General features: G+C 42.1%; 3 protein-coding genes across 6 annotated transcripts; 2 read left to right on the top strand and 1 right to left on the bottom strand.

Moving 5' to 3' along the window:
- Window positions 1-493: 493 nt before the first annotated feature.
- appb (amyloid beta precursor protein b) lies at window positions 494-13,363 on the bottom strand. Of its 4 annotated transcripts, none has more exons than XM_088315699.1 (18): window positions 13,084-13,363; window positions 10,877-11,044; window positions 10,673-10,802; window positions 10,481-10,593; window positions 9,801-9,991; window positions 9,062-9,285; window positions 8,771-8,938; window positions 6,361-6,494; window positions 6,209-6,283; window positions 5,551-5,709; window positions 5,107-5,235; window positions 4,764-4,863; window positions 3,859-3,926; window positions 3,600-3,741; window positions 3,427-3,480; window positions 3,087-3,178; window positions 2,609-2,755; window positions 494-2,123 (listed from the first exon to the last, which is right to left on the bottom strand). In XM_088315699.1, the coding sequence occupies exons 1-18, from the start codon at window positions 13,141-13,143 to the stop codon at window positions 2,022-2,024; spliced, it is 2,256 nt and encodes a 751-aa protein (XP_088171825.1). In that variant the 5' UTR covers window positions 13,144-13,363; the 3' UTR covers window positions 494-2,021. The 4 variants fall into 4 exon arrangements, with proteins under 4 accessions (XP_088171825.1, XP_088171826.1, XP_088171823.1 ...); XM_088315700.1 differs by having other exon boundaries at window positions 3,600-3,738; window positions 13,084-13,362; XM_088315697.1 differs by lacking the exon at window positions 8,771-8,938 and having other exon boundaries at window positions 13,084-13,360.
- A 418-nt stretch (window positions 13,364-13,781) lies between these two features.
- On the top strand, window positions 13,782-20,639 carry piga (phosphatidylinositol glycan anchor biosynthesis, class A). The gene is made up of 7 exons (XM_088315701.1): window positions 13,782-13,937; window positions 14,096-14,565; window positions 15,269-15,539; window positions 15,621-15,753; window positions 17,570-17,702; window positions 18,160-18,366; window positions 19,080-20,639. The coding sequence occupies exons 2-7, from the start codon at window positions 14,122-14,124 to the stop codon at window positions 19,338-19,340; spliced, it is 1,449 nt and encodes a 482-aa protein (XP_088171827.1). The 5' UTR covers window positions 13,782-13,937; window positions 14,096-14,121; the 3' UTR covers window positions 19,341-20,639.
- Window positions 20,640-21,717: 1,078 nt separating this feature from the next.
- Window positions 21,718-22,899, top strand: LOC148323380 (lanC-like protein 3). Its single transcript, XM_088315670.1, has 2 exons — window positions 21,718-22,255; window positions 22,416-22,899. Exons 1-2 carry the CDS (start codon window positions 21,755-21,757, stop codon window positions 22,626-22,628), a joined length of 714 nt encoding a protein of 237 aa, XP_088171796.1. The 5' UTR covers window positions 21,718-21,754; the 3' UTR covers window positions 22,629-22,899.
- Window positions 22,900-23,248: the final 349 nt, after the last annotated feature.

Genomic DNA, 23,248 nt, shown 5'->3' on the forward strand with positions numbered 1-23,248 from the left:
TGGATATAATAGGCATGTAAAAATGGCATCAGGAGTAAAATACCACCCCCTAAAAGACTGTAGTAATTTAAGGCTTTTTTTGTGATGAGATTTACAACAAATTGGCACGCCTCCTTTTGGAGCGCGGCTTTTTTTATTCTCAGCCGTCTAGTCACAGCAGGGATGCACGTGTTTTAATATCGCTTGCTTCGTCAGTTATATTGTCTAAAACGACCACCACCAAAATTCAAATGCCCGGTACTACTCTTGTCCATGTCATCATGTGGAAGTATAAAAGTGTTCTGCACAATAATTTTGTATCCATTGACATAAAACATGAGCGTTCAGGTCAATTCCATAGTTATTCTTTAAATAGGCTATTGGCCTGTGGCAGAGTATCAAGAGGTGCGTGCAGCAGCTCAAGTCAACTTTGATAGGCTCCATCTCACTTTAATAGGGAGAGGTGCAATAGAAAATGGATGAAGGCATTGTTACAGCAATCAGAGACGGGCAATGGCATTTATACATTCAAAATTTTATTTATGGTATGGTGGCAGTAAAAACAGTTAAGCAAATGGTTCATGTAACTACAAAACACATACAGCTACTTATTTTGAAACATTCACCTGAATTTCAGTTCACATGTCCATGTTGGAATAAATGTTCATGTTAGGAAGGGTTGGACTGAAAGGACAAAATGTTAATGTGACTACAGATCTACCGCACCATGGACAGGACACACAGCTGCAATGGGTGGGGATGGGGGTTCTCATGGATCACAGGCCTAATTTGCCCAAACATCCGATTTACAATCAATTACGGAATGATTCAACAGGAATGATTTGGATATTAGCCTACAGCTCCACTTTAATGGATCTGTTGAAAGGTCCAATGTACATTTTAACCGTAAAATCTGCATTGGGGGCTAATACAGTGGAACCTCGTGAACGGAAGGAAACATATCGACACTGGTTGACGTCTGAGCTTTTCTCATTACAAAGCCATTTTCCTATTGGACATAATGTAATAATGTTCAGTATCAAACGTGTGTAAAACAAGTGCAAAGAGAGCAAAAGTGATGCATAAAAAAAATGATAAAAGGAAAAACGCATCATCTGACAGTAATGGAGAAGGGAGTGTAGTGTACTGTATTTAGTGATATTGAGGGTTTTCTATTGCTTAGCAGTCAGTCCCTTTCCTCTCACCAGTGTCCTTTGCACAAAAAGGTAAAGACAAAGCAAGACAATATCATACTCATAAAGTTTGTTCCACTCAGGAGGTTCCACTGTACTTGGTGATAATCAGACATTCCCCAAAATGAAAAAAGACAGAGTGCATAAAACGCAAACAGTAACACAATCATTTTCCTTGCGGATACTATTACTCTTCATATATTACATATAGTAACTATTTGATTTTTCTTTTGCCCATGCAGCTAACACAACAGTGAAGCATGGAGATGAGCTTAAAAATGTTGAAGCATTTGGAATATTTTTGTTCTCCTTCACATCGCACAAGGTCACAAAGAAGACACCGGAAATGTACAATCCCGCTAAAATATCTAAAAGTCAATGAACCGGATATCCGGCGATATGGCCATGCACTACAGAGACGTACAGCTAATCTCCTTCACAAAAACAAAAATTAATATATTCCTTCTTGAAGCATACCTGAAATGCTTTGAGCCGGATGCTTTAAATAGCTGGGTAGCACAGTGCTGCGATGATAATAATAATATTTATATATATGTATATACTTGTATAGCTATATTCAGTCGACAAGTTTGTTGTGTACAAACACTGCAAAGGGGTATCGTGTGATTGGCTTAAATGTGCAGGCGACACAGGGTACCCTTGTCTCACTCCGTTAGTGTTACTTTGTGCAATTGAGGGGGTTTCACGAGGCTTTGTTCCATGTCTGCTTCCTTTGGCCCAAACTAAAAAATTCAGTCATTAAATGAGCACAATCTGTTTTTTCAAATGTCAAATGGGAGCAGAGAGTGGAACAGCGCCTGTGAGAGGGGGGGGCAATAATGTGTCGATTTAGTTGTGGATCTGCTCAAAGAATTTGTAGGTGGGATTCTCGTAGCCGTTCTGCTGCATCTTTGCCAGGTGGCGCTCCTCGGGCGTCACTGCTGCATCCACCTGAGTGGACACAACAACAAATGCTTAAAGTCTGAGTTGACAGCTCCAATTTTGAAACCTCATTTTATATACTTGTGTTTTTTTTTTTGTGTTCAAATTTGACAGACTTGTAACAATACTGGTCTCTGGGTTGTGTCCAATTTAGAGCACAGAATTTTTATTTTTGCTTTATAGGGTAGGAGTGATTAACAATTTCTTCAATTAATTGAATTCAAATTGACATCACAGTTTAGTTGAATGCAATTTTCAAATCACAAATGCTGCAATTTTCGAAAACAAATCAAAATCGGTCGTTCGACTTTGCTTTTGTGCTTAAGAAGTTCAATCTAGGAATAAAGTTGAAGTGATAAAGCCGCATATTTGTTTGTATTCTTGCTACAATCTGATTTATGATTTACAGGCTTTTTTATGCCACAGTCGCTGGGTAGAATTTTGAGAAGTTGTTGTGAGTGCTTAAAAGCAAAAAATAGAAATTGGTTCTTTACCTCTATGACACCATGGTGGATGGAAGTATATTGCTTCTTCCTCAGCATCACCAGGGTGATGACTATGACAGTCGCTATGACAACGCCTCCCACCATCAGCCCGATGATGGCACCTTTGTTGGAGCCCACATCCTCAGCAAAAAAGACCTGTCATTGAAAAGATGTCCAGTTAAGTAAACCCCATTCATTGCTATGGATTAAAACAAATCAATAAACGTCTTAAAACACATTGCAAAGTTTTGTAAAGAAAATACTAGGTGTCTGTGTGTTAGAAATATGCAATTACAAACATGGAAGCGAGAGTGGTGTTGCAGTATCGCCACATCATTGGTAAGTCATAAAACCCCCTAAAAAGGGATCGCTTCAGATTTTATGTGAAATAGTGGTCTTTGACGCAAATAATCCACAATAGAGTGGGGGTGTGGACTAAGTGGCGGAACCCTAAGTGCCAACCAATCAACTGGATAGGTTTCATTACCAGTTTTTGATGGTGGACTTCATAACCGGTACTTTGCCTCTCCTCAGTCTCCATACGGACTTGGGGCATCTCTTCTGGTTTCAAGGCAGACACTTTGAAAAAATAAAGCACGCAGAGATAATATAAAACATACATGACAAGTAATTCAGCCTTTATAAAATACAATATATATTTTTTTAGGAATGTATGTATGGGTCTTTTTGCCTATCAAGTATTTGCAAGTCAATCAGCATTAAATAATGAATTTTGTTGGACAAATGTAAACTCTTCCTGTCAATCAATCAAATATGAGCATTGTTATCTTTGAAAAAGGATGTAATGGCTCCAGCCGGGCACATACCAGGCCGCGTTGGGAGTCCTCTATCTGGTATTGGGCGGGCATCAACAGGTTCAACTGTGAAGAAATGCAAGATTTTTTAGGTGTTTCTCATATCTCGGTTGCTTTTGCGTGAATCTGTCATACAAAGTAGTAGTCAGTGATTACACTGTATATAAAGTAAGCATGCGTGTTACCGTGGTTCTCAGTGTTGGGCTGGTTGAAGCTTTCGGGGTGGATGAAGCCCAGTCCATCAAGGGCAGGATCCATCGGAGCCGAGCTGTACGCCTGGTCGGGCATGAGGGCATCGTTGCCGTAACTCATCCTACCGTCCATCTGCTTACGGAGAGAGAGGACCTTGTTAACGTCTGTTCATGTGTGCTGAGGCAGATCACACCAAGTCAGAACACGGTGTGATTTAATCATCAAGTTCGGAAGAGTAACGACCCGACTCACTCTGTTGTCACTCTGCAAGGAAGATACTTGCTGAGAAAGCTCGGACTGAACTCGCTGCACAATGATGGCTAGCGGAACAAGACAGAATCAACATGAGATAAGATACAACGGGAATAAATCAGGCGCTTCCTCGACATACCAGATTTTACGAACCATCAGGCGCACCCGTGACATTAGGTGCAATATCAAATGAACGGGTCCATTACAAACATATGCATGCATAAGGCGCATCGGATTAAAATGCGCATAATCTTTCTGAAGTATTGTATGTTAAACGGTTTGTTCCAATTGCACCAGAATTGTTTTGATAGGTTTAGTGCTATCATTGGCGCAGCGCATCATCTTTGATCCGTGATCCGTACAGATCAAGTACTATGGCCGGGCATCCGCGGATCGGTTGGTGAGGAAAAAAATAAAACCCTGTGCGAGGTCACACTTAAGGCAACATGACAAGTCCACATTCACTATAACAGCAGGAAAGGAAGTTCAAATGAAACCGTCATGGATCACATAAGTCGTATATGCTAACACATTTTGGCAACTTGGCGTGAATCTAGTCCTCAAATTAATGATACAGGATTGTTTTTTCTGCCTTCTTGTCGGGCATCCAGACAGACATGTAACGGAAGCTACAAACAATCTCAACGAACACACCGCCTCCGCAAAGGCTAACTTAAAAATAAAGCTTACAAAATAATAAAATGGGTTATTGATGCCAAGTGAATAAAATAATACCTGCACCTTACATGCCTATTTTGGAATGGCATTGTGCAAAATGAAACATTATACTTGATTGATGAACATTTTTATTATCCTAAATATTGCAGCAATGTCCTCTGTTCAATAAATAAAATGATCCCTGAGCGAGACATAATTTACACTTGAAGGACGTCTCGATGACTTACAGACTTGGCTGTGGATCTCGTTGGCCACGTTGGGTACCTTGTAGAGCAAACCCAGAGACTGGTTCATCCTTTCATCGATCACGCGAAGGTGGGTCAAAACCTGCAGCAAGGAGAGTAAGCGCTTACTGACATTCATGGTTTATTATCTTCAGAGTTGGGTAGTCATTTTTGTTTTGTACTTCATAATGCCCAACTACGATGTCACCTATGACAAAAAACAATTTGACACCGTTGCTCAAAAGTAAAAGCACTTGAGTCCAATTATTCCAACTACTCAACCCACCTCAGATTATTTTTAGATTCTCTTGTCATTTTCTTGTAGAGAGTGTGTCAGGCGGCCTACCTGAGGCCGAATCTGTGCCGCCTTCTTCGGGTCGACAGTTCGGACGTGCTCATAATGTTTGACTGTGTGCTGGTGGTCCTTCTGCTCAGCCCGAACGTATTTCTTCAGCAGACTCAGCACCTGCCGAGGCTGGTGAAGGATTATTAATAGTGGCAAGATTACAACACGTTACAACTTTATTTATTTCACAACAAAGGACGCAATTTAAATTCTCAAATGCTAATGCTGGGCGATATGGATAAAAATCTTATCATGATATTGGCATTTGTTGCTATCGCGAGCTCGTGGCTGCATTGACACGCCTCGACCTGCCGACCAGTCCGCTGCAGGTGACATAAGCGTCACATCGCCCAACTCTAGTAATTGCATTTTATAACATGATCCAAAACAGAGCCTGTGTGTTATTTTCAAGGTGACAGTTGTGTAGATGTTCATTTTGTGTACCCGTGGTGGGTTGGCCTGCAGTGCGCTCAGGTAGTTTTCCAAGGCCATGCGTCGGCGGCTGTTGAGCAGAGCCTCTACGCGGACCATGTGGGTTTCTACCAGTTGCTGCCTCTCTTCGGCGGCCTCCTGCTCGAGGGCCTCCACCTTCTCCTGGAAGTGCTACAAATGCAGAAACATTCTCAGAAAAAAAAGAACCAATATTTTCACTTCCTGTCGGTGCAACCGCTAAATATCCCAATACCTTTGGACCCATTGTAGGGTTTTCAGGGGGGTTCAGGACACTAAATTGGGTGTGCTTTTTAACTGCAATTGCAGTAAAGAAAAAAAAAAAAAGACATCAACAACAGAAAGAGAAATGCCGAAAAAATATTTAGGGTATTTTTACGAGTGGATATTCCCTATCCTCCAGGTCATTTCTTTCTCAGCGCGCTGAATCAATTGCATCGCGATTGCTCCAGTTGTTTCAGAGGTCTTCCATTAATGAAGCTCACTTCCGATTTTTTTTTTTTTGGGCCAAATGCGACAAATGCGTATTTGACCCTGCAGGAGGCATGGCATCCCCTCATGTGCAAATGCTCAGAATGGTGCCACCTCAGCCTCAATTTTAGTCAGGAAAAACCATGCGTGATGTTTTAAAATTGTTTTCTAGCACATTTACCTGAATGACAGCTTTCTTGTCAGCACGTGGGAGGTTCTTGGCCTTCCTCTCAGCCTCCTCCCATTCCTTCATGACCTGAGGATTAAGAGCCATTATTTATTATTACACCCATTGCATGAGAGGCCGCAGTCAAAGCATCACATCTCACACACCTGGGACAGCTTTTCCCTGTGTTTGACCTCCAGGCTTTCCTTTGCCCACTGGAAGTCACGATGCTCATTGTCGTCACCGGGGGATTCAAGATATTGGTCCACGGCATCCGGAGGGCTGGGCACCATGGTGGGTACTAGAAGGACGAGGAAGGACAATGATAGAGATCAAAAATAAAATGACGAACAAGGGAGTGACAGAAAAGTTGAGAGGAAAAAGAGTAACAATGATCCTCATGCCTCTAGAAACAGAACACATACAGTACAATTCAGAACAAAAACAAAATACCGTATTTCCTCAGTGGCCGGGGATTTTATTTACTCAAATGCAGAGGACCAGCCATTTCAAAGAATGAAATAAACTCACCAGTTTGAGGGCTTTTCCACACTAAAACACTCACTAACTGTGGCAGGCGCATTCATCCTGGTAAAATTTTACATTAAGTTGTATTCATGCAAGAGAACACCCAAAAATGGTTCCATGCACCCAAAGAAATGTGTAGGAAATTCAACCCCTGCAGCGAGTTTCGCATCAAAGCATGAACTTTGGTTGAGTAGATATTAGTATGAGTATAGAGTAATTGCACAGCTGCAATACCATGCTGATGTATACGGTACATTTAAAAAATATATATACATATTATTAATATAACATACAAAATAATATCTAAAATAAAATAATCATAAAGTATAATAATAAATAAATACATAATATATAAAATATATATAAAATAAATATAATATATAAAAGTAATATCAACCTGTAGTACTTTGGGTGCTGTTTGAAAAAGACCACTGCTTGTGATGGGAAAAGGATTTTTGTGTATTGTGTCAGATAAAATTAACCTTGTTTCATACGTCTTATGGCAGAATATGTTCATTTTTTTTTTTTTAAACCAAAAAGAAAAAAGTGATGCATACGTTTGAGGTGAGGCGTTCATTTCTTTCATTAACTGAGCTATGGCGTCTATTAGCAGAGGCCACAAGGAAATACGGTAGCAGGTTAGAAACAAAGAAACAAGGAATGTTGTCCACACACCAGTGTACAAGAAAACATGTTCTTGTGGAATGAAGGGGGGTGTCCCAGTACAAAATGTGTTTATGTTGGATGTGGGAGCTTGGAGATAAGACAAAAAGTGCAGAGTCATGATAAAGACAGGAGCTGCTTCACTAACATTTCCCCCATCCCACCACGCTCACACACACATGGATACAACAGTCAGCAGTTCAGACATGACAACATCTTAAGTGGAGGCACTGCTGCAGCAAGACATGCAAACACGTGCAGCAGTATGTTCCAGCTTTTAAGCGCTTGCTGGTTCACATGCTGGGGTTAAGTATCAGTTAGTGCGACTGACCGCTTAGAAGACAATAAGACAAATGAGATGGGTCCACGCGTGATCTGCAGGTGATTATCAGATTAGGGCGACTGTTGTACTAAAGGGAGCAATGGCACTTTACAGTTAATAACTGTACCAAGGAGATGGTTTTTTTTTTTATAACTAGGAGTTCCTTGGTTTGATCTGTCATTATTATGATTCAATTAGGGCTAAAATAGCTGAACTATAAACATAACAACAATAATGATTAAAAATTAAATATAAAATAAAGATGATTTAGGAAATGGATGATTCCATGAAATAGAAAAAGAGTAAACTATGAATAATTATCAGAAAATAACATTCATTTTTTAAAAAGATGTAAAAATAATATAATGAAGTCCAGTTAAAATACTGTGCATGGTATCATACAGAAGTGTATTGCTGCTACATCCGAAAAAAAACAATTAATATCACCTTTTAATGTATTAATTTCACATTTAAACATGATATTTGACTTGACTGGTGGACTTTTTATGCTCTATAAATCAAAGTTACTAGCTACTTTTATAATAGAGTAAAGAAAAATAAGGCCAAGTGAAGAAGAAAGTGCCTACATAGTGGTCTGCCAGTGACATCAACCGGACGTAATTGCTTACATTTTGTTATGCCAAACTTTTTTGGTGTAGCAGCAATAAACTTGTCGATAATCATTGGCATTAATATAAAATTAGAAGTGTAGGATTATGGGAAATTTTCATTTTAATTCAAAGAGTTTGTAGCCAGATCTGATGTAGGATGCACATCTGGCAGGTGGCAAATTAAATAAATGTTCTGTAAAAGTATATGAAGAATATTTTAAGCTTTTTTTTTTTTTAGTTCTCTTGAATTCATTATAACCAAGCATTTCTCATAATATAAAATACTAAATAAATACTCAAGTAAATTCATCAGAATTTGAATCTCCCCGTCAGTCCTCAGATTGGTCAAGACCGAAAGGAAAATGTGAGTACTAAAAAGCAAATTAGAGCAGTCAGGCTTCGGAGAGTTGACGACAACCCCAGTTCGGGCCGCTTTTCTGTCCTGGCACTTACAGGAGCTGCTGCAGACAGCTAGGCAGTATTCCTCGGAATCAAAGTTATTCCTGTTGCCCCCGCAGCCCCCAAAGAGGAAGAGGGCGCAGCGGGCCTTTTCAGGTATGAAGTACCAGCGCTCCAGCATGTCGTGACACGGGCCGGACTCGGCGCGTGCCCAACAAGCGGCTGAGGCGCGTACACACGGAGATGGCGACACAAAAACAAAAAAATAAATAAAGCAAAGTGGAAAATAATCATCAGAAATGAACATAAATATGAATAAAAACAAGATAACTGTTTAATAGTCACCTCGAACAACCTCCTCAATGGATTCAGTGGTGGTGGTTGTCATGGCGACGTTAGTGTTGCGCTCGTCGCTATCCCGCTCGTTGGTTATGTCGTCATCCTCTTCCTCCTCCTCAATGTCTTCGTCATTCTCATCCCTTTCAAAAGTGTCAGCGTCTTCATCATCTTCCTCATCATCCTCCTCCTCCTCAGCGACTGGCAGCTCCGAGTCCGTCTGCTGCCCCATGCTGGGGAGGGACAACATTCAGATATTTGGGCCATTGCACAGATATTCTGTCCAGGCTGTCTACAAAGTCTCTTAACCATTTATTAAAACATTTTATTAGGAAAGTAATTGATGAGGCATGCCAATCAGATTTGTTGTATTTACTCAGTGGTTATTAGAGATGGGAAACAATTCAGTGATCAATACTGCTGTCGATCTGATTCCTTATTCAGTACTAAATTCCATTGCACTCTCTTGTTTATTTATCTAATTTATATATTTGTCTGTATTATTGTTGTATTGCACTGGAGAGGGGAGCCCTCTAATCTCGTTGCACACTTGAGTACAATGACAATAAAGGGATTTCTAATTCTAATTCTTATCAATTCTCATTGGGTGAGGGAATCAAATAATACAAATGTATTTGTTTAATTTAACTCTACATTATCGTCAAATTTGGACAGAAGCAAATCCACTTTAAATGCTTTTGTCATGAGTGAAATTTGACTTTATGGACAGTTAAAGAAAGACAGATACCTGTTATCATTGTTCTCAGTCTCAGCTCCGCCCCACCAGACGTCTGACTCTTCACCGTCGAGTCCTGCGCTATCGGGCTCCTGCTCGGTTTCCATTGGGCAGCACACAAACTCCACCCCTCGGTAAAGGTCAATGCCGCACGGCATCAGCAGCCCGTAGTCATGGAGATTGGTGGCGCGGTCTCCGCAGGACTAACGGATGAAAAATGATAAATCATTACTTGGAATAGTGAGAACTACAAAACGGGTAGTCCTTAGTAATCGTACACAGGTGGTGCCCTGCCAACAGTATTGTGGCTCTGATACTACCAAGTTGAGTTCATCCACTGAGTTCTTTTTTGTGGTTCAGAATGTTATTCGAGATTTTTTTTTTTGAGTGTATTTTTATCACGCTGAAGTTTCTATTTGTTCATTTGCAAGGCAAAAACATCATGCGAATCAATGACTTCATAATTTTGAGAATTTTTTTTTTGCAGGTTAATCTCAGGGACCAATGTTCCCTCGTATGTTCCCCTTCTCCCTGAGCATTTCTTGTACAACGATGAGGCATTTGATATGGACACGGCGGCAAAACCAAATGCTAATTTGATTAGAAACATGATTGGAGGAATACATTCGGGCCCAGCTCTTGTTAAATGTTCTGTTATTTTTCTTGACGTCAAATCATTTATCATGACGCACCTCTTTGGCCACGCCGTGCCAGTGCAGATGGCTCTCACATTGGTCCATATACTCCTTGTGCAAGAATTTACACTTGTCAGGAACCAGCAAGGCATCGCTCACAAACTCCCCGACTGAAAAAATTTTTTTTTTAATTCAGTGGTAGATTCAATACACTCATTTGCATATAATCGCAGCACTCGGGGGGATTACCCAAGCAGCGGTACGGCACCACAATGTGATTGTGACTGCGGCACTGCTTGCGGCCTTTTTTGCACCAGCTTTGGATGCTGACGGGCTGGTTGGCCTCCACGACATTAGTGATCTGAAGTTCTGGATACACCTAGAGAAAACATCAACATTTTGACAACATATCCTGCTTTCGGATCTCCTTACTGTCGTTCCACCACACCCTACCTCTTGGCAGTAATTCAGGATGCCCTCTTTGGTGCTGATGCAGCTCTTGGAACCTGAAGGATCAGGCTCCCAGTTGCCGCTCTGAACATTTATGTGCATGTTAAGCTTGCCGCAAAACATGGCCACCTGCGGCTCAGTCAGCAAACTCACTGACTCATCAGCAGGTACCTGGATAAACACCAAGGGGAACACTATTCAGCTTCATGCAGTAGGGAGGTCCATCGCTATTGATTACTTGATCGTTTAAGAATTCATTTGATTGTGTGGAATTGCTTGTTGATTAATCATGTCTTGAAACCATAGTGGTGACACACAACAAGCAGAGGCTGAACCAGTTTGACATCTAAAGAAGCTCAAAGACCTAGTCCAGGAAGCATTATTCTCAAATACACCAATCAATCACTGGCATCCTTCTTTGGTGTTGAGATATGAGATGCAACTTTAATATTTTACAATACTAAATAAAATGGCGTCACAGTGGATGACTGCTTATCATGATGGCCTCACAGTGCAGAGGTCGTGGGATCGATTCCGACTCCGGCTTTCCTGTGTGGAGTTTGCATGTTCTCCCCCTGCCTGCGTAGGTTTTCTCCGGGTACTCTGGTTTCCTCCCACATTCCAAAAACATGCATGGTAGGTTGATTAAACACTCTAAATTGTCCTTATAGGTGTGAGTGTGAGCGCGAAGGGTTGTTTCTCTTTGTGTGCCCTGAGATTGGCCGGCAACCAGTTCAGGGTGCACTCGCCTACTGCCTGAAGACAGTTGGGATAGGCTGCAGCTCCCCCACGACCCTCGTGAGGAGAAGCAGAACAGATAATGGATGGATGGATGGACGGATGGTCAAGACATTAGACATCCATCCTGTCATGACTCAAGCTGCCAATCCTCACAAAGGTCATGGGTGTGCTGAGCCTAATTACTCAATTATTTAGTCTGTGACATCATCTCACACCATTAAACAGCATGCCAGATGGCCAGTTTGTGGAAACAATTTCCCTTTTACAAAGGGGGATAAGCGGCTCAGATTATGAATGGATGGATGGATGGATGGAAATGTTCTAACTTTTAAATTGGGCCTGGTACACACGTAGAAGGATTTTCCAAATCTCACGGCTGGTTTTGCTGCATGCCACCACATTGAGAACCTTTGTTGACTCTTTCACAAAGCTAAATAAGGTTGGCGAATAATGAAATAACTATTAGTATGATGGTGTGCAGTTTTACACCACTCCAAACTACAACAACAATAATAAAGAGATTGTGAAATTACGTATGGAACTTCGTTTCAGGTTTTACAAGATTGTACTAAAAACCATGATACATAAAAAATTCTTAATAACAATATCTCTAAAACAAATGTAGTAAGTGTGTCACATTTGTAGACATTGCAATGTAGGCCCAGCCCGTGTGTTTCCAGGAGGACCGCAGTACTGTATGATTCCCTGAGCCGTAGCCAAACAGCCGCAAACGAGGCGCCATCTTGCTTGTGTCATAACTGCACATCGTTCTAAATTGTATTAAATGGCTTATGACTCGGGATTGAAATTGTGCCAACAAATATGTGGTATTAACATATTTCGCGTGGCAGGGTGAGTTATTGGCAAATTGAGAGGTTGTTCTTTTCTTTTCGTCAGACGCTACTTGTGGCAACAATTAGCGAAAAATGCTAACAAGGGCTAGCGTCAGAAAACAACGTCATTTTCAACGCAACGCTCGCTGGTCATTTAAAACCCAGAACAAATTTGAAAGCGAACAAGCACCCAATTTGTGACTTGATTCCTTAATATTGCAACGTCAACGTGTATTTTTTATAAACAATTTCAACGGAGTATAATTTGGGGCCTTGTTAGCTCTGCAATTTTAGCAGATGCTAATCTATGCGGAAAATAAGTGTGGTCACCAACACTGCAGATTGCGCATCTCCACACGCACTTTTAACAGTCACGAGAGAAATCCTAACAGTTGGTTAAATTTTCCAAGGGCGTGGTTAAATTCCATCATCAGAAGTAACGATGCAGTTTCGGCCCAAAGTACAATACAGAACCGTAATATATCCCCCACCCCCACCTCCGACATCAGATTCATTTCGACATGAAAATGGCACCATAACCTGCGGCCGGAAAAAAGAGCACTGACACTTGGCCACAGGCTGGTGGACATGATAGCCATAGCGATGGTGGTGGTCTTCCTCGTTTCTACCACTCACCTCGGATGAGAGCGTCAAGGTCGCCGCAAGTAAGAGCACAAACGCCGTGTGTCCCCCCATGCCGTCCTCCCAGTATCCAGGACAAGCAAAACGTCCTCTTGGCGAGATCACTGTTAGATGGTAGCTTGTTACTGGAACAAATCGCGCTTTTGGCTTGACACGGACGTGGCGGATAAGCGATCCCTGATCCCGATGATCCCTCCTCCCTGTTTTCCTTCCTCTGTAGTGACGGAGGCAGGCTGGATGTGTTTAGATGGGGGCGGGAGAGTCGGGAGGATGGAGCCTGCCGCTTATATTGTACAGTTATGTGTAACAGCACAAAAGAGATTGTGTGGTAGACTCGGAACTGTGACAAAAAATATATTAATTCAAGACATAAACAGATAGTTGCAGCGCGTCATTGAGTAGTGTAAGGGTAAAGTTAACTTGCAATTAAGTGGAGTTTAATCAGGATTTGTACTTTTTAGTCATGTGTCTGAACTACTTTAATGTTAGTTTAAATACTTTCGTCACCTCCGGATTTAATCATGATCATATAATTTATTCTTGTTGCACATTCCATAAACCCAACCACCCCACGAATAGAATAAATACATAAATATATGTGTATAATAATCTATTGTTAAAAAATGACAAAAATATTATCAACCATCCAGTAACGCAGGAATTGCAATTACTAATCTTCAGCAATAGGTGTCACTAGAGCAGAGGCATAAACGTAATCACGTGACGTCATGCACCCGGAAGTGACACAAAGGTGTTGATCGGCTAGCGCCTGTCGAATGAATGCGAACAAAAATGTACACCACGGAAGGAGTTGCCCGTAGTTTGTCAAGAAGATACAAGACAAATCGGTAAGGAAAGTATAATTTACTCGATCAATACGTCAGTGTTTATTAAGTATATGAAGCTTAGAGACTGAATATTAGTGCATTGCTAATGATCGAACGAATATCCCCTTAATGTATCTTGTTCAACGTTAATGAAAGGATATTTCTGGTTGTCAAAACAGCTGACGTTTGTTGTCATACAAGTGCAATGGGCCACAGAAGAAGGGCATCAGCTTTCAATCATGCATCCCAGGCAGTCTCTGGAACCACTGGAGAAGCCATCAAAACTGCCGCGAGGAAGCACAGCATCTGCATGGTGTCTGACTTCTTCTACCCGAACATGGGAGGAGTTGAGAGTCACATTTACCTCTTGTCCCAGTGTCTCATAGAGAAGGGACACAAGGTGGTGATTGTCACACATGCCTACGGCCACAGGAAGGGCGTCAGGTACCTGACCAATGGACTTAAGGTCTACTACCTGCCTCTGCAAGTGATGTACAACCAGTCCACCAGCACCACCTTCTTCCACAGCATGCCACTCCTACGCTGTGTTTTTGTCAGGGAGCGCATCACCGTGGTGCATTCACACAGCTCGTTCTCAGCTATGGCCCACGACGCCTTGTTCCATGCTAAGACCATGGGCCTGAACACGGTATGTGGTTCGCAAGATGGATTCACACTGCATATAGTAGTGCCTTTTTATTTTCATGTACAAGTGTTCTTCAATTTACGATGGCACCACCATCGACGTTAAGGTACACAATGAACTAGTTTACGCTTTAGCATAGGAGTATGTCATAACCCATCAAAGGAAGACTCATTCAGCTATCACTGTATATCCTGTTTCGTTTTATACAGTGATGCCTTGAGAAATGAGTGATATGATGGGAGATTTTAGCGATATGAGCCATTGTTTTGCTGATATTTATTTTATTTTATTATTTTGAATTTTATATACCAATACTGTATCAGAATTCAACTCAGTTTACAGTAGGCGGTAGTTTCACTGGTAGCAAACAATCTAGGGCTGGGTTATTTTGCCTATAAAACCAAATCTCAAGATTTAGCTGACAAACAAAATCAATGCATATTACCTTTTCTTGCCAAAACATTTTTTTGTACTTTTTAAAGCGGGGAAGTCATGGCAAAAAAATTTATTTGCAAAATATAGCCTTTCTGACCCAATTAGTGCACTAAACACTGGGTTTGGTCACATGATGCTCTAGTGCGGGCAGATACCTTGAATTCCCCTTTAGGAAAAATATAGGTCAGAATTTTCTTAACAGTAATTAGTTCTATGCAACCACACTAATCGAAGCACGGCATTCTGATTAATATTAGGTATGATTTTACAGGTCTTCACTGACCACTCGCTCTTTGGCTTTGCTGACGTGAGCTCCGTGCTGACCAACAAACTGTTGACGGTGTCACTGTGCGATACCAACCACATCGTGTGCGTCTCCTACACCAGCAAGGAGAACACTGTGCTGCGTGCCTCGCTTGATCCGGAGATCGTGTCCGTCATTCCTAATGCGGTCGAGCACGGCGACTTCACGCCCGACCCATCTCAGCGCCACGACAACAGGATCACCATCGTCGTGATCAGTCGCCTTGTCTACCGTAAAGGTACGGTCTTGGTGGTCTTTGCTTCTCACGGTTATTTACAATTCAAGGATGGAACTTGACCAGAGGCTTCCCACTTGACAGGCATTGATCTTCTCAGTGGAATCATCCCAAAGCTCTGCCACAAACATCCAGATCTGCATTTCCTCATTGGAGGAGAGGGGCCAAAGAGACTTGTCCTGGAGGAAGTGAGGGAGAAATACCATCTACATGACAGGTAATTTTAGATGTACTGAATGCTCATTCTCCAGCTTTATCCCTCTTTACCTGATAACATTTTTCAAACTGCCAGCTTGACTTTATCACAGCTTTTGTCAGGGACAAAAGACTACTTACAGGAGCTGAATGACATAACTCAGAAGACCGCAATAACTCTCCAAATATCTGAAACAAGTAGCTTGTTTACCACTACAACAGTATGTTCATTTAAGCATTCATTTTTGGTATAGCGCACAAATAGACAAACGATCGTTCCAATCACATTCACACATAAGGATTTTTAGGTTTTTGAGTCTTGGATTAACCCAAGAAGCAGTTTTGGTAATGTTGAAGGAAGCTGGACTTTCCGAGGGAAACCAACACAAGCACGGGGGAACATGCAAACTCTACAGTTAAAGTCCATAGCAAGAATATGAACTGCCAACCTTGGAACTGTGAGACATATGTGCCAAACCATCGTCTTTTCCCAAATCCACAGAGCAAGGTGCATGATTTTTGTTTTTGTCTGGTGTGGAAGAAGTTCCCTAATAAAACCTCGGCAGGGCTCCAGACTGCCCCTAAATGGTTGAATTTTGCGCCTATAAATTTGAGACAGTGCAAGTAACTTTTTCCTCTACTATCTGCTGAATTATATTTGTTCTCTTGAATATATATATTTGTCTTTTTTGCTGACAAACGTGTGTGCCACACTTCAGCCTATTTATCATCAATTTTTACGTCAACTTCCTGTGTGCGCCCTTAAAAGTTCTTCTTGTGCCCCTAAAATTTCAGGTTTAGGTGCCACTGTGCCCCTACTAAAACAAAGTTAGCCAGGAGCACTACTCTGATGTAAACTAGAAATAGATAGAAATAGAAATAGAAATCCCTTTATTGTCATTGTACTCAAGTGTGCAACGAGATTAGAGGGCTCCCCTCTCCAGTGCAATACAACAATAATACAGACAAATATATAAATTAGATAAATAAAGAAGACAGTGCAATGGAATTCAGTACTGAATAGGGCATATAGAAACACATCACAATGCTGTTTTGCGAGGTTAGGGTGGTCTCGTGTGTGTGTGAGAGTTCAGTATGGAGATGGCTCTCGGAAAGAAACTGTTTCTCAGTCTATTGGTCCTTGATTTGATGCATCTGTAGCGCCTGCCAGAGGGCAACAGGTCGAACAGGTGTGAGTTTGGGTGGGTATTGTCATTGACGATGTTGAGAGCCCTTCTGAGGCACCGGGCGGTGTAGATGTCCGACAGTGGGGGGAGAGGGCAGCCAATAATCCTTTGCGCTGTTTTGACTGTCCTCTGGAGCCTCACTCTGTCCGCCTCAGTGCAGCCGCTGTACCAGGTGGAGACACAGTACGTCAGCAGGCTCTCGATGGACGAGTGGTAGAAGGCCAGCAGCAGCTTCCTGTCCAGGTTGAATTTCCTGAGGACTCTCAGGAAGTGCAGACGTTGGCGGACCTTCTTTACCACTGCTGTGGTGTTGTGACTCCAAGAAAGGTCATCGGAGATCTGTACTCCCAGGAACTTGAACGTGTGGACCCTCTCCACACACACGCCTTCGATGCAGAGGGGGGGCGGCAGCGTCTTGTTCCTCCTGAAGTCGACGACAATCTCCTTTGTTTTAGCAGATGTGGAGATGGAGGCCCTCTCATCCAAAAAAAAAACTGCATAATTTTGTTTTCACTTTCTGTAAGCGCAATGGCCATGTGATCAAATACTTTGCTCCGTAATCATGCAATAACCCTGTCAATGGTCTTGTTTATCACGAATCGTAATGTGTTTTAAGTGTTTAGATCTTTGACTGAATTATTATAACTGAAGGGTGCGCCTGTTGGGGCCTCTGGAGCACAAAGATGTCAGAGGAGTTCTGGTGCAGGGTCACATCTTCCTCAACACCTCACTCACCGAAGCTTTCTGCATGGCCATCGTCGAGGGAGCCAGTTGTGGACTACAGGTGCGCTTTGTTCCTTCACGCAATGCACAGTGCCGTGAGAAAGTATTTGCACTCTTGCATAGTTTCCCTATTGTAACATTTGAAATAATCAAATATAATCAGACAAAGATGACCCAAGTAAACATAAAATTTTACCACTTGTAAATCATGAGGAGAACATGCAAAGTCCACACAGGAAGGCCGTAATTGATCCAACGACCTCTGCACTGAGGCCATCGTGCTAACCAGTCGTCCACCGTGCCGCCCTAATAAATACAATCACCATTAAAAACGGCCGTGTATATATAATTGGGTTATATTTTGACTGTTATTTATAGTTGTTTGATGATCTTTAACTGAAAAAAAGGAACATTTGAGAATCGGCACTATAAAGTCCCATTTTCTGAAAAGAAATAACGGACAAATGTCTGTCGGTTCATCATTTATATATGACATGTGTTCGTAAACTTCCTCGAAGGTTGTCAGCACTCGTGTGGGAGGGATTCCCGAGGTGCTACCTGAGGACTTGATCACGCTTTGTGAGCCAACGGTGCAGTCGCTATGTGCCGGGTTGGAAACGGTCATAGCGCAGCAGCGTTCTGGCTCTGTCGCCACTCCCGCCTCCATTCACGCACGGGTGCGGAACCTCTACACCTGGAGAAACGTTGCCGAGAGGACTGAAAAGGTGGGTTGAGCAGAATCCGTAACCTTCTACTGTCATTTCTCAATGTAAACACAACCGTGCACTATAGTGTGACGATTACTACAATTTAAGCCACACGTAAAATTAAGGAAGCCTTCTTTTCTGCTTTTAACATTGACAAAAGGGTAAAAAGAAGTTGAACATCCTATTTGAAAGTACAGTGCAAAGTAAAAACCAAGCTAACACTCGTTAGTTTGTGGCAAATTACTCTACATGGAATTCACATTTTTTTAAACATTCTTACCAAGTATAAAAAAAATTGCAATAATAATGTAAACGGTGCAATACTATTAAGTTGAACTAATCAAACATTCTCAACTTTAATGGGAAATGATGAGAGCGCAGAGCCTAATGGATGTGCCCTGAAATCTCATTTCTTCACCTAGCAACATTTTAGCCTTGTAAAAAGAACAACCCAAAAATGTCAAGAAATATGAAACATGTCCACCTGCCGCATCTCATTTCATTTATACATCCTCGCTATGCAAGTGTAAAAAAAATCATCATCGAAACTATCTAAACATTAACTTTGGTAAGTGTTGAAGTGAGTCTTTCAATGTGAGTTTTGTTGAACATAAAGCAATTCAATGAAGGCAAAAAAACAAAAAACGGTGTGCCCTCCGGGTGTTCTACTCTAGAGGTTGCATTGTATATTCAAAGCGAGCTCAATCAAGTAAAAATGTTTTCTCTCTCAGGTTTATGACAGAGTATGCGGCGAGGAGGTGCTTCCCCTTGACCGACGCCTTCGAAGGCTGAGGACTCACTGCGGCCCGGTGGCTGGCTCCATCTTTGCCTTTGTGGCAGTTCTGGACTTCCTCTTCCTGTTGTTGCTCCAGTGGTTGTTGCCTGACTGGCTCATGGACGTGGCCGTGGACGCCAGTGGTCCTCTCGGGCTGTGGAGGCAAGAACTAAGCGAGAGTAAAGATAAAGCTCTGTCGAAAAGCGCCATCAAGTAAGCGGTTCCTCTCGCTTTTCTGCCCCTGATGGAGCAAGAAAGTTAAGAAACAAAAACTTTGTATACATTATTAGAAAGGGACAAACTATTTATTGTGAGAGATATACGGAGATACGGTTATGTTGATTTTTTTTTTTGACTGTTTGTCTGACAGGACTGCACAAAACCTTACCTTGGTGATTTTCACCAACCGTGTTGGGCAAAAAGTAGAAATAAAAAGTTAAAAGGAATATCTTACTTTTTAATGGGTGCAAGATTTCATCTACATTCTTCCACACAAAATAAATGTACGCTGTACCTGGACAAACCACTGTATTATTTGGGGAGGCGTTGCAAAGGCTCTTTAACAACTGCTGTGTTTTTTATTCTTGTAAAACGTGTTTATCTGGGTGAAAACGTAAAATACAGATTCTCATTTTTTAGATTATATAATGAATGTGATGTATTTTATGAATTTATCTTGAAAAGGGAGTGTGAGTGCCTATTCATCACTCCTTGCAGCTTTAATTTAACATTTTCATTCTTCCACCGAAAAGGTTTTGCTTAATTCGAAAAACAATTGAAAGGTAATTGCTTTATTACTGCTGTATTCACACATTTATAACCCTGCTACCGTATCAGGAATCTGGTGACTTCCTGTATCCACTGTGGCTAAACATTGACGCGCAATTTTTTTTCTTTGTTTCTTCACCTTGGGCAGGTTTCAATTCACACATTTTTACTGAAGTGTTTTTTGGATCAAGAGCATTTTATCAATCGCGCACTAAATACAAAAGTGAATATGTTGCCATGAGATGAGATATATCCCCTTCTGGGGACCTTTGATAAAACTGAAACAAGGTGATTTCATAACTTTTTTCCCCCCTATATTATTTCATGCACAGTTCATTCACTTGCCGTAAGTCTATATTTCATTATCTGCTAGTTTAAATATTATCTCCTTTGTGCTTGTTCATTTTATTTTTGTTTATATTTAGATGAAGCCAGGAAGACTTTGTTTCCAGTTTTTCTTCCAAGCTATGACTCACAAGTACCTCACACTGTGTCAAATTTATCATAATGATCTTTTTCTCAGGACAGGCTAGTCAAGTTAATCCGGTAAAAGACAACCCCCTCCCTTTCCACTATCTTCTTTTCTCAGCGTACGGTTGCCAGACATAATGGCCTGTAAAAGTGCGGCAGCTATCCAGACCTAGTGCTTGTTAGCATAATGTTGCGATTAGCACTTGAAACAATACACCCCCAGTGATGCTTGGCTGGCAGAAATGCAGGGAAATGTGAAATAAACGTCTTGAACCTATTTGTGTTATTCTGTCACTTATGTAGCCCAAGTCCGGTCCTCGGGAGTCCCTATCCAGCCTTAGATGTCTTCCTCTTCCAACTTACCTGATTCAAATGATCAGAATCATGATCAGGCTTCTCAAAACTTGATGAATTGATCATTTGAATCAGGCGTGTTGGAGGGGGGAAATATTGAAAACATGCAGGATTGTGGCCCCCACGGACTGTACTTGGGCACTGTAGTGGTTTAAAATGGAACCTCCAAAATTCTCTACTGCCCAGTGGTAGTAGTAACTACGTACTTGAGGATGCACTGATGGCTGAAGGAAGGAAAAGTGTCAATTTGATTCAATATATATTTGCGTGGTCATTTTAAAGACAGACCTTTCAAGAGAAGCTATCGTGACCCGAGGTGAGTGTCTGTATATTATTTCTCCAGCCTTTCATAAATGATGGCATTATGAGAGGTATTTAGTCAAGTCGGACTAAGAACTTCACTGAAGGCCTTTGTGTGAACACGCCACTGGACTGTTTTATATCATTTTGGATTCACCATGGACCAAAAAGTATTCACTTTTATACCTCTCCTTCTCCACAAACATCCCATATATTTTTCTCAATGCATGGTTGCAGTGATTTTATCCTACTTTTTATATGAACTGTGTCCTCGAGACTCTTGGGACCAATAACATTTTTAGCACCAAGGACAGCGTTCGTGGAGTTCTACATTACTTGTACAATGTAAAATGAACTCTCAAACGACTAATTCAGCCGGACCCTCATAGGCCAACGATCGTCGATCAAGCGATAAAGTTGGCAAATCTTCCGTCTGCACCCCCACAGTCGACAATTTCTTCTATTGGAGCGTCAAAATCCTTCCAATGTCCTCTGCACGCCACTGAGAATGACATTACTGGATTGTACTTAAAATAATAATGTCGCCGCCCCGCTCGCATTTCAACAGGTACATTTGTTTAAGACTCGGTCCATCATCCAATCTGAGCCCAAACCATCACTGGTGATGACCAATCAACTCAGGGCTGACGGGATTGGATCACTAAATTCTCCACCTTCCTCTCATCCTTTGATACCTCAGGCAGGCCGGTGTCTTCGTGGCCTCTTCCTCCTCCGGGGATGGAGAATACTCGCTGCTTTGCCAACCGCTTCTCGGACTACAGCAAGGACGCGCTGCCGCCCGACCACGGGGCCGAAACGGTGGTTCCGGTGGTGGTCGCAACGGTGGACAGGATCCTCACAAAGGTCCCCACATCAAGCGACGTAGACGGCTGCGACGGCGGGCTGTATGACGGCCCGGCCGGCGTGGCGTACATGCTTTACTATGTCAGCGAGTGTCCGCTGTTCTCCGATAGGCGCGACGCTTACCTCAAGGCGGCCAAGCGCATCATCGACATATCTGTGCGCCATGCGGACGCCGAGCCGGACAGGAGCATGGGTGCCGCTTTCTTACTCGGCGGGGCGGCCGCGATGAGCTACAAGTCCCTGGGCTTGGCCGACTTCGTAAAACCGCTGACGAAATTTCGTAACCTGTGGCAAGTGTGCGCGCCCATCGATTTCCTGGAGTGCGGTTCTGATGAGCTGTTTGTGGGCCGGGCAAAAGCTAGCGAACAACTAGCGGTATAGAATTCCAAATGTCTTTAGTACACACGTCCAACTAGTCCACAGTTGTGCTCGCACCGCCGCACATCTTTGACAGGGGAAAAAACCGCCAGCAGTCTATGCAACGCCTTGTATGTATTACAGGAGTACAAAATAAAGTGATTCATAAGTGTTTGAGCTATCTCTCCATCACAACATTCTTTACCAACATTTGGCTTTCTCTCCACAAAGGTTTGCGGAGTTCCTGTTCACGGGGGACTTCAAGGCGGGCCCGCGGTCCGTCACCAGAGTGTGCAGCCTGTTCGAAGGACTGTCTGGGACCGTCTGCTTCCTGGTGGACCTGCTGCAGCCGGAGCAGGCCGAATTCCCGCTGTTCAGTGTCTTTGAGTGAAGGAGAGGACACATAAGAAATAGAATACTTGAAGATGAAATTGTCTTGCATTGGAAGAAACAAGAAAGTATTTGTACAAGTTCAGTGGAAACCTATCTTGTATGTGTGTTGTTGAGTAAATGTTTAGCTTTTCAGCTTTACCAGCATCATCCCACGAAGTATCACATTGTCCATTTCAGATTACTCTCCTAAATGCAAATCAAGCATGGGATGTTTTTGATTTCAGTGAATAATTCATATTGAAAATGAAGCACATGAATTATGGTAAGAGCACGGCTTTCGGGGAAAGAAAACAAACAAAAGATGTCTTGATGTTGTTGTTATTATGTTATGAGGTCCCTGTAGAACTTGCCTTTTTGGTTCTACAATAATATTTTTTTTCACATCTCTGTCCAGGAAACGAGTCATTTACATTATGCTTTTTTGAAGGGAGTGGAATTTTATACAAGCCTTTTATCTTCATTCCCTCCTTGCACTGTCATTGTTAACCAACGAAACCACTCTTCCAATTGCACTTACTGGCCAGCAAACATATTTTTTTAAAGATATCTAAAATGAATGTACCAATCACTACAACACTAGAAGCAGACGTCAAAACTTTGGCGAAGGGGGCGTGGCCA

The sequence above is a fragment of the Idiotropiscis lumnitzeri genome, chromosome 14, assembly GCF_059441095.1.
Source record: "Idiotropiscis lumnitzeri isolate Australia: NSW breed Sydney's pygmy pipehorse chromosome 14, RoL_Ilum_1.0, whole genome shotgun sequence".
Taxonomy (NCBI): Eukaryota; Metazoa; Chordata; class Actinopteri; order Syngnathiformes; family Syngnathidae; genus Idiotropiscis; species Idiotropiscis lumnitzeri.

Bases quoted from the DNA above. Each gene is read 5' to 3' on its own strand.
- appb (XM_088315699.1), bottom strand. From the start codon at position 13,143: ATGGGGGGACACACGGCGTTTGTGCTCTTACTTGCGGCGACCTTGACG. The intron at 4,864-5,106 runs GTAGGCCGCCTG...TCCTTGCTGCAG, and splicing joins CGGCACAGATTCGGCCTCAG to GTTTTGACCCACCTTCGCGT. The intron at 2,124-2,608 runs GTAAAGAACCAA...GTGTCCACTCAG, and splicing joins TCCACCATGGTGTCATAGAG to GTGGATGCAGCAGTGACGCC.
- piga (XM_088315701.1), top strand. From the start codon at position 14,122: ATGGGCCACAGAAGAAGGGCATCAGCTTTCAATCATGCATCCCAGGCA. The intron at 15,754-17,569 runs GTAATTTTAGAT...TTATAACTGAAG, and splicing joins AAATACCATCTACATGACAG to GGTGCGCCTGTTGGGGCCTC. The intron at 17,703-18,159 runs GTGCGCTTTGTT...ACTTCCTCGAAG, and splicing joins GAGCCAGTTGTGGACTACAG to GTTGTCAGCACTCGTGTGGG.
- LOC148323380 (XM_088315670.1), top strand. From the start codon at position 21,755: ATGGAGAATACTCGCTGCTTTGCCAACCGCTTCTCGGACTACAGCAAG. The intron at 22,256-22,415 runs GTATAGAATTCC...TAAGTGTTTGAG, and splicing joins AAGCTAGCGAACAACTAGCG to CTATCTCTCCATCACAACAT.